This window comes from Marmota marmota, unplaced genomic scaffold (genome assembly GCF_001458135.2).
Source record: "Marmota marmota marmota unplaced genomic scaffold, marMar, whole genome shotgun sequence".
NCBI lineage: Eukaryota > Metazoa > Chordata > Mammalia > Rodentia > Sciuridae > Marmota > Marmota marmota.
The window spans coordinates 3,730,444-3,752,713 of NW_025999898.1; the positions used below are offsets into that span (position 1 = coordinate 3,730,444).

The window sequence follows — 22,270 nt, forward strand, 5'->3', positions numbered from 1 at the left end:
CAAAAATAGAAAAAAAAGTTATAAAAAGAAATGCTCAAAGAAAACTCAAGTAATGAAAATAAGACAGTCTTGGAAATACAGTGGCAATGTCACACAAAAAATTCAACAGTTTTTTTTTTTTTTTTTTTTTTTTTTTTTTATCGAACGATACCTTATAGCTTTAGCCCAGAAGGCCTTCGGGGGCACTGTGGATATTTATAGAGAACTGGTAGAAACTCAAGTGGTATAGCTTTATTGGATCTTGAACAATAGCTTAGTGGACCATGCACAATGCTAGAGCAGCTCTTTCCTCCCATGGAGAAAATCCACAGCACCTGGGTATACCTCTGAACTGTTGAGAGCCACAATCAGGTAGAGATGGTGCCTGGCATTTTGCCAGAAGGAGTGGTTGAGAGGTAACGCCAGCAAGCCATTAACATGATGATAATTAAGTTAAGCTGTGTATAATTATTAAGATAATGACTGATTGCTGTAACTGGATGATGCTAAATTGAAACAAGCTGTGTATTCAGTTGTGTATATAAACCTCTGCTGTCTGGCAATAAGGCGGCTCCTGATACCTGGGGTGCCTGCTACTTTTGAGTTCCTGTTGAGTTCTGGCAGAGTTCCCATTGAGTTCCCATTGGTTCTTGTGGAGTTTATGGGGAGTTCTAGAGAGTTCCGTGGGGTTCTGGCAATAAAGTAGTTCCTGTTTGAACGTACAAGTGGCTCGTGACCTGCCAATTATTTTGTGCCCAGCCAGACTGCGGCACTGAACACATAAGTGCTCTCAGGATTGAGTACCATGTTTTGGAATTTGATGGTGTAATACGCCAAACAAACACATCCCCTGCAACAAGCAGTTCAGTGAGAAATCATGGGCCATTAGGAAGTCTGGCTTAAACTTCAGGGCCAGGGATCCTTTCAAAATGCATACCACAGCCTGGATATTTCTCTTTCTTCTCTTCACTCAGTGTTCAGGATGATAAAGACTTTGAATTCCAGCTATTTAGTGGCCCTGTGTTGTCCTTCCTCATTCTAGATATGTTTTGTTTAGCTTTTAGTGTCCACTTCTTAGATGGTGGGACTCAGGGACTTCACTGACCACTTGCTCAGGAGTGACAATCACTCTCATTTGTGGTTCTAGAACAGTTTTGGTCACCAATGATCAACTTATCCTGGTTTCAGCAGAAATCAAGCCAAGCATCCAGGACCCTGATTTGAAACACAAACAACAGGTACTCTTGGTGATCTTCCTTGGTTATCAAACTCTCTTTTTGGGGGCAAAGCCTCCTGATCCTCTCAGGTGCCCACCTGATGGTGAAACGTGTTAAGTATGTGATACACTACAGTAATGCTCAGCATAGTCAGACCCAGATAGGCAATAGAGATCTAAACCTGCACATGACTTAGTCAGGATAGAAATATGATCACAGGATATGGGAAGCTGATGAATCTGGCAGGACAATAAAGACTGACCCTAGAGAAAGGTTAAGAAAAGGGGATGGCTAGTTTCTGTTTCTTTTTAAGTCCAAAATGGAGGGTATCTGTCAATTGTTTTTGAGGAATGTTTCATAAAATTGGTATTAAATTATTTTATCTTCCAAAGGGGACAGTAATGTCTGAATCTGATTTCAAGATTAAAGTCAAAGCATTTCTTCCAGTGGTTAGCATCTCCAATGATGTTCATTGTGCAATAAATCAAAGGGAAAATACCTACTTTAATGTAGAAATAAAATTTCTTTCATTATACTTAACTTCTGTACAATGCAAAGACATGCCATAGCATTTTAAAACATACTGAAAGACATATGCTTCATGAGTTGTCCATCAGCTTCTGTAATGTTGCCATTGTGAGGGTCCTTCAGTTGAGTTTTATGCTGTGGTGTGTATACACAACAATAACAGTGCCTTCCTGTCTTCTGAATGATGCCTGAGTCCAGGGAATACCTCCAAGGATTCTCCATCATAAGAAGGAACTTGCAAGCAGCCTGTGTACCCAGAGAATTGCTTTATGATAATCCTCCATACTACTGCCAGGGCCAAATCTTGAGGCCTTTAGCCATGACCCCAAGCAGTGGTGTGTGCCCACAGCTCATTTTATAAACATAAATATTATCTCTCAACTAATTTACACACTGGCATTTATTATTGGTCAACTTTGAACTTGGGGACATCCATAAGGTTTTGGTAAGCATAGGATGGAATCACACTATAACAATATAAAAAAGGTATTTCTGTCAGAAAAGTCATGGAATATTTTTGACATCTTTCCTTGAAAATCAATCTTTTGCTTTCTTCTTGAACCCTACCAAAAAAGACTCAGGTCAGCTGATTTACTTTCAAGCCCATTAATAATTTTCCTTTCTAGCTCCTGTGCTTTCCTCATTTCTAATGTTCAGTGAATCATACATTATACTATTTTAAATTCCCAAACTCTAATCCGTAAAGTCTATATGCACCAAATTCAGGAGAAATCAGGTAGGTAGAGAGAACCGTAGTTGCACAAAGAGCCTCAGAAGGAGTTCAGAGGTGACCTGACCCAGTCCTCATTCTCAGCTTATGTAATTTTCATTGCATGTAAAGTTTGTATATAAGAGCCTCCTTCCCCTGCAAATGCCAAAGAAAATTGGTTAATTTGTGTTTCCTGTTACTATGGGGTGTGTATGTTGAGGAATAGAAAGTTAGACTGTGATGAGATATGTTGTTCTTCTATCTATACTGGGCTGGGAGCATGCATGACTGAAGGATTTGTGGGAGGCAGGAGTCTCTGTCAGAACCACCTGTCACCTGTCACCGACCTAAGTCTAGGCAGTGTGGAAAATGTAGGTCTGCCATTGAGAAGTTTTGTGCTGGAAAGTAAGAACCTTGACACCTGCTCCCTGGTATCAGCAGAGAGCTCATTCTTTCCACAACTAGGACCTCTCTGGCAACTGGAAAGTTTCAGGCTAGGCACACTCATAGATAATTCCCCCAGAAAGACACACTGGCAGGGAGGGGCTTGTTGGCCTATGTAAGTGGCACAGATTTCCATGAATGGATACTCTTTTGTCCTCTGGGGTTTGAGGGTGAATAAGGGTCCCAAGGCATGACTGCTTCAGCAGAACTCTGGGGTGTGTATATGATGGCCTGGACCCCAGTCCTCTTCTTCTCCCTTATCCTATACTGCACAGGTCAGCATGGTCCTCTTCATCCTGCCCCATGCCAGAAATGTTCTTTCTTTCTGTGCTTTTTACAGAATATATATATATATATATATATATATATNATATATATATATATATATATATATATATATATTGTGATTTTAAGTTCCCTCTCCCAGCCTACACTGACCCCGTCACCCTCTGCATCTGCTTTCCTGGGAGCCTCAGTCAAGCTCACCTGCACCCTAAGTAGTCAGCACAGCAGCTACTAATTTCCTGGTACCAGTACATCCAGGAAAGGCCTCACTGTTTGCCATGTATATTAACAATGATGGAAACAATGGCAAAGGGAATAGGATCCCTGATTTCTTCACAGGCTCCAGCTCAGGGGCTGACTGCTACTTAAGCATCTCCAACATCCAGCACAAGGATGAAACTGATTATATCTGAAGTTTATCACATAGAATTGGTGTGCCATTAGGATAAACCTCAGTGTCACAGGTCTATGGAGAAGAGAGACAAAAATTCCTCTCTATTCAACTAGTGAGGTTGCCACTTGGCTCTCAGAAAGGCCCTGATGGTCAAAGAATCTAAATTGGTGATTAAAATTTTACAAGAAGTGACGTAGATGCATTTTTATTCTTGCCACACATTCCATGAGAATAAGTGACTGGGCAAGCCTCCTATAGAGTGAAGAAATCTGTAGCAATGTGCAAATACAGTGACAGATGTCACTTCCCCTACTGGTGAATTTCCTACATGGCCTGGCATGTCATTCTTTCTCAACTTCAACTGTGGAACCCAGTACATACATTATTGTTTCACACTGATTTTGATTTATTATTATTTTACAAATGATATATATATATATATATATATATATATAAAATACAGTGTTGTTGTTATTATTATTATTATTATTATTATTATTATTATTTGTTGTTGTTGTTACACATAGTAGTTGGATTTATCCCATCAATCTCATACATGCATGGAAACCAATTTCAGTTCATGAACCCCCAATTTTTAAATTTTTAAAATTTTGTTTTTTAATTGTTCTAATTAGTTATAGGTGACAGAAAAATGCATTTCTGTTCATCATACAAAAATGGAGCGAAGGTTTTCATTTCTCTGGTAGTATACAATGTAGAGTTGCACCATATGTGCAATCATATATGTCCCTAGGGTAATGATATCTATCTCATTCCACCATCTTTCCTACTCCCATGTCCCCTCTCCTCCCCTCCCCCACTTTGTTCAATCAAACTTCATCCATAGTTCCCATGTCCCTCTCCCATTATGGATCATCATCCACTTATCAGGGACAACATTCAGCCTTTGCTTTTTGGGGATTTGCTTAGCATGATATTTTCCAACTCCATCCATTTACCTGCAAATGCCATAATTTCATTCTTTTTTAAAGATGAATAATATTTCATTGTGTGTATATACCACAAATTCTTTATCCATTCATATACTGAAGGGCATCTAGGTTGGTTCCACAATTTAGCTACTTTAAATTTAGGTGTTATAAATATTGACGTGATCTACCCGGGTCAAGAATTCAAACAACAATAAGTGTTGACAAGGATGTGTGGAAAAGGGCACACATTGCTGGTGGGACTGCAAATTGGTGCAACCAATTTGAAAAGTACTATGAACATTCCTTGGGAAACTGGGAATGGAATCATCATTTAACCCAGCTATCCCCCTCCTCAGTTTACACCCAAAGGACAGAGTAAATATGAAGTGTTAATAAGATATTATATAGCAATGCATTTTGTTTATGTGTCCCCTTGAGAAGTATCCAGTTCAATAATGGCCTTTGATAACTATTTATTTGATCTGAATTAATTCATATAGAAAGAAATACCTAGAAAGGAATATGGTAATACCTACAACTCATAAAACTAATTGATTATCCTCTTTCTTGTTCTTCACCTGTGTGTGTGTGTGTGTGTGTGTGTGTGTTTGTATTTTGTATGGTATGTACTTTTTGTGAAGTACATACTCTACAAAATTTTCTTTTATAATTATAAATTTATTGGTGTGAATTTATTTTTTTACCCAAACTACTATATTTTTATTATTTTTTTTTTAATTTATGTATGACAGCAGAATGCATTACAATTCATATTACACATATAAAACACAATTTTTTTTTCATATCCTGGTTATACACAAAGTATATTCACACCAATTCGTGTTTTCATACATGTACTTTGGATAGTGATGTCCATCACATTTCACCATCATTTCTAACCCTATGCCCACTCCCTTTCCTTCCCTCCCCTCTGCCTTATCTAGAGTTCATTTAATCCTTTCCTGCTCCCCATCCCTACCCCACTTGTATCCGACTTTTTATATCAGGGGAAACATCCAACATTTGTTTTTTTGGGATCAGCTAACTTCACTTAGCATTATATTCTCTAACTCCATCCATGCTCCCCCCGCCTCCAATGACCAGAGCCAATACTTTGAGACATAATAATGAACACTGTTCTGGTTATACATATCCAAGTAATTAAGGAAGTCACCTGAAGGACCTAAATCTTGTTTCTGCTCTACCCTGGGCCCTTCCCACCTCTGCACCCACAGTTTCCACATCTCTATTCCATTATCTTCTTTTCCTGTTGCTCTAGAAAGATTGTACGTTCCTGGTACATTATTGTCTCCCCCATGAACATCTGTTTTACCCTCAGTGAACTTCATTCCCACTTAGAATCCAGAGCAAATGCCCCTTCATCAGAGACCTTCACATTAACACATCTCTATTTCTGCTCCAGTCATTTTGTCCTCAGATTCAGAGTTGTTTGAAGGATCTTCTGAGTCATGTTTCTATGTTTGCGTTGCTCACTAGTTCAGCACCCACAGAAGAAGGTGTCAGTGATGGCTACATCAGGACTACACCTCCATTGTCCTTGCTAGATATTTCATTCAAGTAATGTAGACAGGCATTCAAGAAACAAAGTGGAGATGAATTTGGTCCATTATGAAATGTTTGTTTTGAGACCAGCAGATGGCAAGATGAGACTATCCCAAGGGCAAGAGGGTTCACAGGAGATAAATCACAGCTGGGAAGTCCTCAACTGACTTGAGGTCTCAGGGATGGGCCCTTTGGTTCCTTGGTGACTTGGTACACAGGTCCCTCTAGACCTGGCAGACTCTCATGCACAGAAGCCTGGGTGTGAATCATCAGTTGGTTCCTATTAAGTTCACTTACTAGGAAATTAGTGCACCATGCAAACTTTCCTGGATCAGGGACCCAGACACAAAGTGCCCATGTGGGAGAGACAGAGGATGAGAGAACATTTGCATGAGCTGCCCCTCCTGTGTACAACCAGTGAGGCTGTTATAAGAGAGGTCTAGGGAGCCCAACCACAGAGGTGAGGACTAAAAGGGGGCTGTATCCACCATGGCCTAGACTCCTCTTCTTCTCCTGCTTCTCCTTCAATATACAGTTAGGGACAGTCTTTAGAGGCCCAAGGCAGACCCATAATCTGAGCCGTTATCTTCCGATTGAAATCCCTATGCCACAGCCCCCCGGCTTTGCCCTTCACTATATTGTGTCTGTGTTCACAGGTTCCCTGTCCCAGCCTGTGCTGACTCAGCCACCATACATCTCTGCATCTCTGGGATCAACTGCCAGACTCACCTGCACCCTGAGCAGTGACCTCAGTGTTAGTGGTGGAAACATGTATTGGTACCAGCAGAAGCCAGGGAGCCCTCCCCGGCTCAACCTGCACTACTACTCAGATTCAGACAAGCAACTGGGGCCAGGGGTCCCCAATAGATTCTCTGGATCCAAAGATGCTTCAACCAATGCAGCATTTTTGCACATTTCTGGGCTCCAGCCTGAGGATGAGGCTGATTGCTACTGTCAAGTGTATCAAAGCAGTGCTACCACAGTGGTACAGACAGATGAGAAAGTGGGACAAAAACCTTCAGCTCCTGAAATTCTGAGCTTATGTCACTTTTACTAGAGTAAATAAGAACCTCACTGAATTTAAAATAACACAAGATATGGGAATCTGGTTTCCATGGTGCCACACTGTAATTGTCTTCCATGAACTCACATAGAAACTCTAAAATGTAAAAATGAATAAAAAAATATATTCTAAACACTAACAAATATTTTCACTTCTTACCAATTTCTACTAGTAAAGGAACTTTGGCACAGAAAGTGAAATTCATTCAGATGATAAGCCATAATCACTATCTCTCTATATGATAAAAATGTATTTAAAATGTAAGGTATATTACATAAATGTAAGGTATATTACTATATATTACATGTGGTAATATTTCAATGGAGATCAATGTCTACCACCAGGAGTCAGTGATTTTTTTCTGTAAATTATACAATGAATTCTCAGAATTGTCTTTGAAAAAAGAAGGCACCAGGAAATAAATGTGTAAAAAGTCATGATGCCACTGCAGAATGACACCCAGGGCCTTGTTTAGATTTTCATTTCTGTTTGTGTTTTTTTAATTCCATAATTTTACAATCATGCAAACAATACATGTAGGAAAAAATTCAGATGTTTTGGTCCAAATTCTTTGCTCCAAAGTAACAAAGAAGAAGACTTTTAAACATAAGTTTTCTTGCTCTTTATATTTTTCAAACCCTAATGTTAACATATTTAAATATGCCAAAGCCTCAGAACATGAGAAGTATAAAACAGACTTATTTTACTTATCTAATATTAAATCTGATTGAAACAATACTCTCTTTTTAAACGTTCAATGTTCTTAGAAACTGTACTTTAATTCAATGAGGAAAGTGGTTAAAATAGTAGGCTAATATCCTCACTTGCATGGCTTATCCCTTCTTTCAAGAAAGAGTATGTGACCATATCATTGCAGTCAATCACAGCGTGGCTTTAGTGAATAATTGAGCATGTACTAGCCTGAACATATATTTTCAGGTACCTGAACTCAGAGTGAACAACAGCTTCAGAATTTGTTTATTTTTTATGTCAGTATCATCATTGAATATTTTAATCATCCCAGTGGATAATTTCATTGCTGTTTTAATAGGAAACTGAAATGGGAGGTGGCTTGAGCACTGGTTTCAATTCTCAGCACCACAAAAAACTAAATAAATAAAATAAAATAAATGTCATCAACATCAAATAAAAATATTTTTTTAAAAAAATTAAGCAAATCACAAGAGGATATACATTACCTAAGTATCATAGCTAACGGAAGACAGGGAAGGAAGGAGGGAGCGAAGGGGAAAAGCTGTTTATATCTAGAAAACATTGTCTCTCCTTTTAGTTCCTTCTTCCTCTGAAGTAATAATTCCTGACCTAAGTGTCCTCTCTAGTGATGCTGTTCTTCTGTGTCTTTCAAGACCATCATGCAGTTTCTGCTTCTGGGCCTCAGGATCCCTGGACTGGCCTTGAATGCCATTGACAGACCTCATGACCTAGGAGAAAAAAAAGAGAGGCAGTGGATTTAGCCCTGTGTTCCTTCCTCAGTCCATGGAGCCCCTGGCTTCTTCATAGTCATCCAACCCTGAGAGCTTGGAGTCATACTTTATTAACCCTTTCCCTGTGCTCACAGCAGAGGTTATTATCATCAGGTTGATGGAACCCCTTCCTCAGGTCCTCTCTTCATTCTCCCTTATTGCACTGCCTTATACTTCTTCACAACCTGCTGTGATCTTCTTATCTGATTGGATAATACTTTAGCCATCATATTTCTGGCTCGAACAAGCTGTCTGACAAGATTAAAATCTCCGTGGACCTTATATCCTCAGGCTCTGAAGTCCTGCTCTAGGAAGAGTCAGGCCCTAGCAGGACACCAGCCCCTCTAGGAGTAGCACCTCCTGTGGGGTCAACTCTGGAGCTACCATGGCAGGTACCTCCTTCATGGTCATTGTTCATCTTTCCTGGGGACCACTCTCTTCCCTTTCTCAGTTTACCTCTGGGGTCTTCATATATACCTGTAAAGAAGAAGGTCATCTGTGAGGTCTATGTGAGCCCATGTGGAATGGTTTCCTTGTGTTTCTGTTCCATAGCAATCTACACCATCACACACCTCTCCACAGCCAAGGCAACTTGTTACTCAGTGTCTGTTCTTTCACTAGACCTAAATTATTGCCTAAGTAGGGAGCACGTTTAACATTGATTTTAAAACTACCTTCACTGTGACTGAATGTAAAAATTAATACTAAAGATGAATAAGGCCATGCCATCTGTATTTCAAAATTTTAGGCTTTTGTAAATTGAGGAGGTTCCTTTATCCTCAAAATCCAATTTGTGATAATTAATTGTAGTAATTAGCCTAAACAATTTTAACTTGTGTTTTAAAAAATTGCCTAAGACGATTGATTATTTTCTAAGTTTAAATTGTATTTATATATTTAATATATTTGGGTTTTATACTACTAATATATCTTATAATACATTAATATTACAAATTAGTATATTAAATTTTTATAAAATGGAATAACTAAATAATCCATATAATCCAGGAATGATTTCAATTTAAAGTAGTCATAAATTACTCAATCACAGGTAAATTTCTGTTTTCACATCTGTATGTACATTATAATTTTCATACATATGAATGTTATATTAAATTCTGAAGTTTATTATCCTTCTTATCATTAAACTATGAATACTGTTGTTAATTATTTATTTTTATTTTCTAGTCCTGGGGATTTAACTCAGGGATTTTTACCACTCAGCTACATTCTCATTTCTATTTATTTTTCATTTCATGACAGGATCTCACTACATTTTTGAGCTGGCCTTGAACTTTAAATCCTTTTTTTTAGACATCTGACCTGCTGGGGTTAGAGATATGTGTCATTATTCCCTGACTATATAGTTTTAAATTCTGTCTATATTTTCTTTCAAAATTTTTTGGAGTTGAAAAATACACATCAAAAAGTAAGTTACATTTTTAAATAATGAAATTTCTAGGCAGGCAGTTGTGGCCTATGGTATACCTAGAGCTGCCAGCATCCAGAAAATTATTCTCTTTTTCAATTAGAACCACAAACTCTTGGGAAATTTACTGACTTATTCATCAAACATTAACAAAAGATTGGTGTTCCTGTGGGGTCATTTGCATTCCTACCAAATGACTAGAACCATGTGCACTTTTTTGAAGACTTTCATGAGTTCTGGTACCTGAGGTCTTTCAGGGCCTCTACCCACTGTGGAACTACATGTAGTCAATGATGGTTGATGTAGCATATGGCTATGACTATCTCATATTCACAACCCTACATGTTATGTGCTGATAATAATGATTAAGATTGTTTCAAACGAGGAAGTCTAAAAGCATGTATCCGTGTATCTTATCCTAAATGGCACCAAATGGCAACCCACAGATATTGCAAATCACCTCCTTACCAAGTGCAAGCTGAAAAAAATCTTTGGAACAAGATTTTGCATTAGGAATTATATGACTGTTACTGTGCAAGCTAATAAAGCCAAAAACTTTATGTTCTTGTTTTTTATCTTGATCTGAGGGGAATTTTATCACAGAAAACACTTTGATACTGAACATTGAGCAGTCAAGTAATCCATGCACAGATTCACCACTGCCTCAGAGGCAGGCTATCTCTGAGGTGCTTGGGTCACCAGATCCCAGGATGTTGTGTTTAAATGTAGATACTAGGGAGTGCTTGAGTTTGGTTGTTGAGTGTTCAGGAAGTAAGCAGAGATGTAATAATCTGCCTGGCCCTGTCTAAAGCTTTCTGCTCAGAGATAGTAGTTGTGTCCTCCCACAAAACCATTACTCACCTAAACCCACCCTCAAACATCCCCAGGACATCCTCAATTAGAGAGTTCTGGGCCCGGGCCGATGATGCAATGAAGGGTCTCTCATCACTGCTTTCGGCTCCAAGTCTGGTAGTGCAGGTTTGCTGTCCATAACTGAGCTCCAATCTGATTATGAGTCTGCCTCCTACTGTCAATCTTATGACCAGAGCCTCAGTGTTCGCAACCCATGGGGAAGAGACAAAAGAACCCTTTCTTCATCTGCCAGCAGAATGAACATTCAGCAAGTAGCTCCTTCTCAGGCCAGGCCTGTGACTTCTTCTAATGCCATTATTGAGGGCTAAGCTGAATCTCCAGGCACTGCCTGGGAATGAAAAGCCTTCTATCCTCTGTCCTAGATTCATCCATGGTAACCTATATCTAGGAAATGTACTCCATAGAAACAGAAAGTGCTGTTCTTCTTTAACTTGATGAGAACAACTAGAACCTATGAAGTTTAGGTGATAAGGCAGCCAGTCCAATCCTGGTCAAGACAGACTACCTCTGATGAGGAATCCAATCTTTTCTATTTCCAGGAGTTCCAGAGCTCTGTTATACTCTCCTTGGCCCTCATTGTGGACTCCAATGATTCTTGTTATAGCCTATTTTTATATAAATTTTCTTATTGTGGAATATTTGACAGACATGAACCACCCAGGAGTGGAAGTTTATACAAATATTGAGATATGTTCACAAATTTTGGAACATCAGCACATCAGGTCAAGAAATCCACCCACCCTGCAAGCCTCCTGTTCCCTGTGGGAATACTCCATCTATCAGGTCTCACAGCACCTCCCAGGCAGCCAGTGGCTTGCTCTTTATGATATTTGGACAGTTTTTACTTTTATAAAGTTTTATAAATGAAATCATACAGCAGGTATTCCTTCCTCAATGTCTTCTTCCACCCTATAAAACTGCTTTTGAGTGTCTTCCATGATGAGTTGAATTACATTTCATCCTACTGAGGACACATCATGATATTTGTGGCTCCTGCAAGCATCTTTCTTCATGGACCCTTTTTGCAGATCACATGTAAATTAAAATATATTTTATGACTCATCAGAATAGAGGGAAATATAATCCATCCTGGATTATATTTATATTTCTTCTGTTATAAAGTAAATATTTTCGTAGAGCCCTAAAACTATTCAGTCCTCCAGGCACTTATTCTTCTTTCTCTGATGGATGGTCAGAACTGCTTACATATTACACAATTTTTATTCACCTTTAAGCAGTGCTAAACTTTTATTCCTAATTTCTAGAGGATACTGGTGATTGAACTCAGAGCCCTTCACCATGGAGCTATATTCACCAGTACTTTTTAATTTTATATTGAAACAAGGTCATTCATTCTAAGTTGCTTTGGACATTGTTAAGTTCCTGAAGCTATTCTTTAACTTGTGGTTCTTCTGCCTCAGACTCCCAAGTCATTGGGATTAGAAGCATGCCCCACAGTAAAAGTTTATCTGTTTCATGAGTCTAGGGATGGGGAAGCGCATCAGGATAACACTGGCATCTGGAGATGCTGTTGTGCTGTGTCATAACAGGTGGAAGAGAAAATGGGAACATAGAGAGGAAATTGGCCTGAATTAATTCTTTATATGCAGACACCATTTCTGCCACAACTAATTACATTCTTTTATTTTTATTTTTTTACATACACACATATATACATATGATAATATATAATTCCTTATATTTACTCTTTTTAGTTATAAATGACAGTATAACATATTTTGCCTTATAATATAAATGGATTTTAACTTTCCATTTGTGGTTGTACATGATGAGGAGTTTCACAGGTGTTGTATTCATATATGAACATAGGAAACATGTCAGATTCATTCTACTCTTTCCCATTCCTATCCCTCATCCTTTCCAGACACTCCCTTTTGTCCAATCCAATGAATCTCCACTCCTGCTCCCTCCTACCTATTGTGAGTTAGCATCCACATATCAGAGGGAACATTCAGCCTTTGCATTTTTTTTTTTTGGTATTGGATTATTTCACTTGGCATGATAGTCTCCAATTCCATCCACATACCAGTAAATGCCACAATTTTATTCTACTTTATGGCTGAGTTCTGAATACTACTCCATTGTGTATGTGTACCAAATTTTCTTTTTTTGTTGATTTAGAAAAAAATGACACACAACGGAATGCATTACAATTCTTATTACACATATACAGCACAACTTTTCTTATCTCTGGTGTATATACAGAATATTGACACCAATTCGTGTTTTCATATATGTACTTTGAATAATGATATCTATCACATTCCACCATCCTTGCTAATCCCCAGCCCATCCTTTTCCCTCCCACCCCTCTGCCCTATCTAGAATTAATCTATTCCTCCTTTATCTTTTCTGGGCGGAGTGAGTGGAGTACTCATCATTGAACTCAGGGGCACTCAACCACTGAGCCACATTTCCAGCCCTATTTTATATTTTATTTAGAGACAGGTCTCACTGAATTGCTTTGCATCTCAAGTTTGCTGAGGCTGGCTTTGAACTCATGATCCTCCTGCCTCAGCCTCCCAAGGTGCTAAAATTAAAAGGTGTGCACCACCACACCCAAATTGTGCCACGTATTCTTTGTCTATTCATTGTTGATGAGCACCCATGTTGACTTCATAACTTAGCTATTGTTAATTGACCTGATATAAATATTGCTGTGGCTTTGTCACTATAGTATGCTGATTATATGTCCTTTGGGTATAGACCAAGGAGTGGGAAAACTGGATCAATTACTTGTTCGACTTCAAGTTTTCTAAAGAATCTCTACAATGCTTTCCAGAGTGTTTGCATCCATTTGCAGTCCCACTAGCACTGTATGAGTGTACCCTTTTTTTTTTCAATATACTTGCCAACATTTAATGTTATTGTATTCTTGATAATTGCCATTCTGACTGAAATGAGATTCTCAATGTAGTTTTAATTTGTATTTCTCTAATTGTTAGAGATGTAAAACATGTTTTATACATTTGTTACCTGTTCACATATATTCTTCTGTGATGTGTCTGTTCAGTTCATTTACCCACTTATTGATAGATTGGGTGATTGTGTGTGTGTGTGTGCGTGTGTGTGTTACTATATATATATATATATATATATATATATATATATCCTGGAGATTAATGCTTTAGCTGTGGTACAGTTGGCCAAGACTTTCTCCAATTCTCTAGGCTCTGTCTTCATGTTCTTCTTTTTCTATGCTGTGAAGAAGATTTTTAGTGATAGCATCCATTTTATTGATTCTTGATTTTACTTCTTGTGATTTTGTAATCTTGTTGAGGAATTTGATTCCTCAGGTGACATGATGGATAGTTCTGCCTAATTTGTTTTCTAGTAGGCACAGGGTCTCTGTCCTAATGTCAAGGTCCATGATCCACTTTGAGTTAAATTTTGTGCAGGGTAAAATACAGGGTTTAGTATCATTTGCTGCATATGGATTTTCAGTTTTCCCAGCACCGTTTGTTGAAGATGCTATCTTTTCTCCAATGTCTGTTTAGGATATGTTTGTCTAGTATAAGATAACTACATTTATGTGGGTTTTTCTCTGTGTGTTCTAGAATGTACCATGTTCTAGAATGTCTCCATGTCTGTTTTGGTGCCAATGCCATGCCAATTTTTGTTACTATAGCTCTGTAGAATAATTTATAGTCTGGTATTGTGATGCCTCATGCTTCAGTTTTCTCACTGAGAATTTCTCAGGCTATTCTAGGCCTCTTATTTCTCCAAATGAATTTAATGACTGTTTTTTATATTTCTATGAAAAATGTAATTGCAATTTAAATAGGCAATGCCTTAAAATCCCTATAGTTTTTTTGGTAGTATGAACATTTTGACAATATTAATTCTTCCTATCCAAGAACATGGAAGGTCCTTCCATTTTCTAAGGTCTTCTTCGATTTTTTTCATTAATGTTCTGACTTTTCATTGTAGACATCTTTCACCTCTTTTGTTAAATTTATTTCCACGTATTTCATTTTATTTTTTAGCATATTGTGAATGGGATAATTTTCCCAATTTCTTTTATAGTTGATTTGCTCATTAGTGTATATAAATGTAATTGATATATGCATGTTAATTTTATATTTTGCTACTTTGCTATATTTGTTTATGTGTTCTAGAAGGTTTCTTGTGGAGTTTTTTGGGTCTTCTAAATATACAATCATGTCGTCAATAAATAGGGGTAGTTTGAGTCTTCTTTCCTTATTCATATTCATATTCCTTTAATGATTTTTTTGTTTAATTGCTCTAGGGTTTCAAGAATTATGTTGAATAGAAGTGGTGAAAGAGGGCATCCCAGGCTTTTTTTTAGTTTTAGAGGAAATGCTTTCAGTTTTTCTTCATTTAGAATGATGTTAGCCTTGGATTTAGAATATATTGATTTTACAATGTTGTGATATGGTCTTTCTATCACATAAATATGATAGAAAGTATCATGAATGGATATTGAATTTTGTCCAATGCCTTTTCCTGCATCTATTGAGATAATCATGAGATTCTTGTCTTTAAGTCTATTGAACTGATAAATTACATTAATTGATTTCCATATGTTGAACCAACCTTACATCCCTGGGATGAACTCAACTTTATCATTATGCTCTATATTTTTAATAAGTTTATTGTATGTATTTTGCTAGTTTTTTAATGAAGGATTTGTTGTTCTATGTTCATTAGGGACATTAATCTGAAATTTTGTTTACATGATATATCTTTGGTTTTGTTATCAAGGTGATTTTAGCTTCATGGAATGTGTTTGGAAGGGTCTTTCTTTTTCATAAAATAATTTGAGGAGGTTGATGTTCTTCTTTGAGGACTGGAAGTCTTGGCTGAGAATCCATATATACTGGGGTTTTCTTTGTTGGTAACCTTCAATTTCATTGCTTAAAATGATTTGTTTAAATTTCTTATGTCCTCTTTATTCAATTTGGATAAGTCAATGTATCTAGAAATTTGTCAATGTCTTCATGATTTTCTATTTTACTAGGGTATAGATTTTAAATGTAGTTACTGATTATCATGAACATTTCAATACTGTCCATCACAAAAGTGTTTTCACCACAAATTTAATGATTTTAGTTTTCTCTCTCCTTTCTTCATTAACTTGCCAAAGGGTTTATCAATTTTATTTATTTTTTCCACAATCTAACTTTTTTCTATTTTTCAAATTGTTTTGTTTCAATTTTATTACTTTGAATCTGATTTTATTTTTACCTATCTACTTTAGCATTGATTGGATCTTTTTCCAGGCCTTTATGATATAATGTTAGATTATTTATTTGCCATGGGAGAGCCACAGAAATTTTCCAAAGCCAGGCCTATCTATCCCTGGCTACATGGCCAAGAGAAGATCCTCATGTATTTAAAGTGCTTTCGCTCAATAATCCTAGAACCTGCATTTGTTTTTAACCTCCAACTGTTTTTAAATTAATGAAGAAAGAGATTATAGTGGTAGCTTAATATCCTCATTTAATTGGTTCATTCTTCCTTTGAATAACCAGTATATGCATGCATCTGTACAGTAATTCACAGCTTGGCTTTAGCATATGTGATCATTCCTTTTGATTTCCACATCACCTTCTGGCACCTAGATTTACAGTGAACATATAGTTCCAGCGTATGTTCATTTTCATATCAATGTTTTTGTGCAATATTTAAATCTGTGCATACATGTGTAGCTCATTTCATTGCCACTTTAAAATGCACAATGTAAGGATAGATTAGATTTAGTGTTATTTCATGTGCTTATTTTCTTTTTTTTTTACTTGATGTGTTTAGATGTACATGACAGTATATTTTGAATACTATACATATTTGGAGTGCAACCCATTATAATTTTGATCCCATTCTTGTAGTTGAACATGATAAAGAGTTACACTGGTTGTTTATTCATACCTGACCCCAGGAAAGTCATGTTTGAGTCATTCTACTGTCTTCCCTATTCTCATTCCCCCTCCTTTCCTTTAATTCCTCTTTGTCTAATCTAATGAACTTCTATACTTCCCCTCCCTACTCTCTCTTGCTATGGTTGGCATCAACCTATCAGAGCGTATTTGGCCTTTGGGTTTTGGGGATGGGCTTATTTCACTTAGCCTGATAGTCTCCAGTTTCATTCATTTTCTGGTAAATGGCATAATTTCATTTGTCTTTATGGCTGAGTAATATTCCATTGTGTATAGGTACTACATTTTCTTTATCCACTCATGTACTGAGTGCATGTGGGTTGGTTCCATAGTTTGGTTCAATAGCTACTATGAATTGAACTGCTATAAACATTGTTATGGCTGCATCACTGTAGTATGCTGATTTTAAGTCCTTTGAATATATGCTGAGGCATGGGATAACTGGGTTAAATGGTGGTTCCATTCCAAGTTTTCTAAGGAAACTCCATACCGATTTCCAGAGTGATTCCACCAATTTGCAGTTCCACCATCATGTGCTTATTTTCTATCTACAATTTTCACTCTGAAACATTGATAATTTTATATAGTTTGTTTTATGTTGCCTGGTGTAAAGAGTTTAAATATTCTGGGTTCATATTTGGAGATAAAATTGAAGAAGAGGATAATCAAAAGAAAACTGTGTGCTGGTGAAGAAGTTTAAAACACCACTTGCTCTATAGCATGTACATCAGCAAGATTGATTTTAGAAGGGGCAGATACAAGCAGGCAACTGGAAAACTGCTCTCAAACTCAGCAGTGTGGGAAATCATGCCTTAACTTAGAGACTATTCTTATACTGTCACTCATATTAACCACTGGAGCTTAGGAACGTTCTTCTTAATTAAACAGGAATTCATTGGCAGGGTAGATTATATGTTAGGCCACATAACAGGACTTAAAAATAGAAGAGGATGGAGTTATTCTAGCTTTATTCTGAAAGACCAGTTGTTCTCTTTTGGTAGAGTTACTGACATTTACAAATCTCCTAGAAACAATGTGTGCTACCATGCATACATTATTGTCAATAAGGAAACACTAAAAGCTGGGTGTGGTAGTGCCCACCTGTAATTCCAGAAGCTTGGGAGGCTAATGCAGAAGAATTACAATTTTAAAATCAGCCTCAGCAACTTAGCAAGAATGTAAGCACTATAGCAAAACATTCTTTTTTTAAAAAAGAAAAAATGGGTATGAGGGTGACTGGGGCAATTGAACCCCTCTGCATTCAATCACTGATACCAAAATAACAAACACCAAAAAAAAAAAAACAGGATAGCTAATTAAGGCTTGTTTTTTAAAAAGAAAAAAAAATATTTATTTTTAATTGTAGTAGGACACAATACCTCTATTTTACTTGTATATTTTTATGTGGTGCTGAGGATAAAACCCAGGGCCTCACACGTGCAAGGCAAGGAATCTACCACTGAGTCACAACCTCAGCCCAGAGCTTATTTTTTTTTTTTGTGTGTGTGTGTGTAGTTTGGTTATATAGACCTTGTTGACCATCTGCAGAACTCACTTTATCTTTACTGAACCAGATAAAAAAATAAAACTGGCAAGAAAAGAAAATTTAATTCTCCAATGTGGAGTATTTCCTCTTCTGTTTTCTTTTTAGCCCTGCAAATTAGATTACTAAAATAATTTTTCACTTCAGACTTCTCTACATTCAATGAGAAGTTCAAAATCAATAATCTTATCAGCAATTTGGTCATGAAATTGATTCCTGTACTCATTGGTTCCATCTTTATTACTTTTTTCTCTTGGTAACTTCCACTCATGAAAGAAATAACTGGATCCTTGAAGGGAGAAATGTTGAATAGAGAAGGAAGATCCAGGAGAGGTAGAAAACGAGGTGATAGGCAGGTCCTGTGAAAGGACAACAAATAAATGATGCTATGTGCAAGTACCAATATATAAAAGTGAATCAAAATTTTATTAATAATTCAATGCACCAATTAAAAAACAACTGAAATGATACCAATAGAGTAGAGAAGCAGACTTAAGGGAGGGTGTAAGTGAGGGGAAAGGAGAATATTGGGGAATAAAATGGATGAAATTATGGTTCCTGAATGTATGATTATGTGTACAGTGAACACCACTATTAACATACAATTATAATAAACCAATGAAGCATTATACAAAATAAATACAAGTGTGTTAATTATAAAAAATTCTGAATAATTCAAGACCATGCAACACTAAAATTAAATTGCACACAATTAAGAATGATTTCAACCAACAAATAAAAACAGTTAAATAGATATAAATAGGAATACTGGAGGAAAACTCAAGTAATAGATGTGAGACAGTCTTGGTAATAAAGTGGCAATATAATACAAGTAATTCAACAGTTCTTTATAAAATGGGACCTTATAGTTTTAGACCAAAAGGCCTCTAGGGGGCACTGTGGACATTTATAAAAAACTGGTAGAAACTCAAGTGGTTTAACTTTATTGGAGGAACAGTTACTCAATGGACCCTGCACAGTGCTGGTGCAGCTGCTTCCTCCCATGGGGAAAGTCCACATAACACAGCCACCCTGTGTCTATTCTGAAATTCTAAGTGTTCTCAGGACATACGACCATGTTTTAGAAGTTGATGGTAAAGGGCTCATATTTATATAATACACCACGTAAACATGCCCCCTATATCCAGACAGTTCAATGGGTAATCATGGGCCATCAGGAAGTTTGGCCTAAATTTCAGGGCCAGGAAATTGTTCTAAAATGCATACCACAACCTGGACATGTCTTCTTCTCCTTCTGACTCAGTGTTCAGGATAAGAAAGACTTTGGATTCCAACCATTGTAGTGGCTTGCTGTTGTCCTTCCTTATTCTAGACATGTTTTGTTGGGGTTTTAGTGTCCACTTCTCAGGTTGTGGACTCGGGAGCCCCTTATGGCCACTTGCTCAGGATGGACAGTCTCTCTCATCTGTGGCTCCAACACAGTTTTGGTCACCAATGATCACTTCTCATACTTGTTGTATAGCAGAAATCTAGCCAAGTGCCAGGACCCTGATTTGAAACAGAAACAACATACACCCTTGGTCACCTTCCTGGCTCTCAGGCTTCATTTTTGGGATCAAATCTGCCTAACCCTCTCAGGTGCCCACCTGAGGGTGAATAGTGTTCAATGTGTGATACATCACAATTATGCTCAGCACAGACAGTCCCAGGTGGGCAACAGAGATCTAAACCTGCACATGACTTATTCTGGATAGAAACCTGATCACAGGATATGGAAATCATAAGACCAGACACTGACAAATCTGGCAGCCCAATGATGACTTATCCTAGAGAAAGGTTAAGGTAAGGGGTTGGTTAATTTCTCTCTATGTTTAAATCCAAAATGGAGGATATATGTGAGTTGTCTTTAAGGAAATTTTACATAAAGTAGGGATTAAATTATTTTATCTTCCAAAAGGGATAGTATCACCTGAATCTGATCGGAAGACTGAGGTCAAATCATTTCTTCCAGTGATTAGCATCTCCATTGATGTTCATTTTGTAATAAATCAAAGCAAAAGATCTACTGTTGTGTAGTAAAAAAATTCATTTCATTATACTTAATTTTTGTACAATGCAAGAACTTGGCACCACATTTTAAAATATACTGAAAGACACACACTTCCTGAATTGCCCATTATCTTCTGTTTTGTCACCGCTGTGAGGGACCCTCAGTTGAGGATAGTTCTGTGGTGTGCCTACCCAACAAACAGAACTCATGCCCTGTCCTCTGAATGATGCCTGAGTCCAGGAAATGCTTCCAAGTCAGCTCCATCATAAACAGGGACTGCCGAGCAGCCTGTGTACCCAGAGGACTGCTTCATGAGAAATCCGTGTACTACTGCCAGAGCCAAAAACTGTGGGCCTTTAGCCATGACTAAGCAACTCAAGCTTAGAATGCAGCTCAAGCAGAGCTTGAGGTGTATATTATCTTTCAACTAATGTATTCACTGATATTTATTATTGGTCAGCACTGGAAGCCAGAATATCCATAGGATGGTGTTGTGCATAGGATGGAACAACACTACAACAATATGTAGAAGTCTTTCTATCAGAAGAGTCATGGAATGTTTTTGTCATTTTTCCTTTAAAATTCATACTTTATTTTCTCTTGACTCCTACTACAAAAGGCCCAGGTCTGCTGATTTCTTCATCAAGTCTATCAATTATTTTCCTTTTTATCTCCTGAGTTTTCCTCATTTTTAATGAATCCAATGAATCATACACTGTACAATTTTAAATTCCCAAACTCTTATCTATAAAGTCCATATGCACCAATTTCAGGAGGAATTTGGTAGAAGAGAGAACACTAGTTTTACAAAGAGACTCATAAGTGGGTTCAGAGTTCACCTGTCTGCAGTCTTCATTCTCAGCTTATGTGTTTTTCATTGCATGTAGAGTTTGTATATAAGAGCCCCCTTCACCTGAAAATTCCATAGAAAATTGTTCAAAATGTTTTTTCCTACTTCTATGGGATATTGGAGAGAATAGAAAATTAAAGACTGAAATGGGATAGATTGTTCCTAATCCTATCCTGGACTGGGAGCAGGCAGTGCTAAAGGATTTCTGGGAGGCAAGAGGCTCTGTCAGGACCACCTGTCACCTGGACACAGATGGCACTGACTTAAGTCTGAGCAATGTGGAAAATGTAGGTCTGCCATGGAGAGGTTTTGGCCTCAAGTGTGAGAACCTTGACACCTGACTGCTGGGGTCAGGACAGAGCTTATTATTTCAACAAAGACCTCTCTAGGCATCTAGAATGTTTCAGGCTGTGCACACTCCATTCATACTTCCCCCAGAAAAGACAGACAGGGAGGGGCTTGTTGGTCTAGGTAAGCTGCACAGATTTGCATGAATAGATCCTCTTTTATCCTCTGGGTTTTGAGGGTTAATAAAAGAGTCCTGGGGCATGTTTGCTTCAGCAGAACTCTGGGGTGTGTATACCATGGCCTGGACTCCAGCCCTCTTCTTCATGCTCTTCCTGTTCTGCACAGGTCAGCATTGTCCTTGGCATCCTGACTCATGGCATAAATGTTCTTTCTTTGTGTGCTTTTTTTCAGAATATAATAAATTTCTGTGTTTTTAGGTTCCCTCTCCCAGCCTGTGCTGACTCAGTCACCCTCTGTATCTGCCTCTCTGGGAGCCTCAGTCAAGCTCACTTGCACCCTGAGTAGTCAGCACAGCACCTACTACATTTCCTGGTACCAGCAACAGCCTGGAAAAGCCCCACTGTACGTAATGTATGTTGACAGTGATGGAAGCCATGGCAAGGGGAACGGGATCCCTGATCGCTTTTCAGGCTCCAGCTCAGGAGCTGACCGCTACTTAAGCATCTCCAACATCCAGAATGAGGATGAAGCTGACTATTTGTGTGGTGTATCACATAGCATTGATGTGCCATTTGGGTAA

General features: G+C 37.7%; 1 gene segment (V, D, J or C); it reads left to right on the plus strand.

The window, feature by feature from the left end:
• Positions 1-21,773: 21,773 nt before the first annotated feature.
• Positions 21,774-22,270, plus strand: LOC107158410. The segment is given in 2 exon segments: positions 21,774-21,855; positions 21,948-22,270. Coding segments are annotated over 2 exon segments (372 nt in total).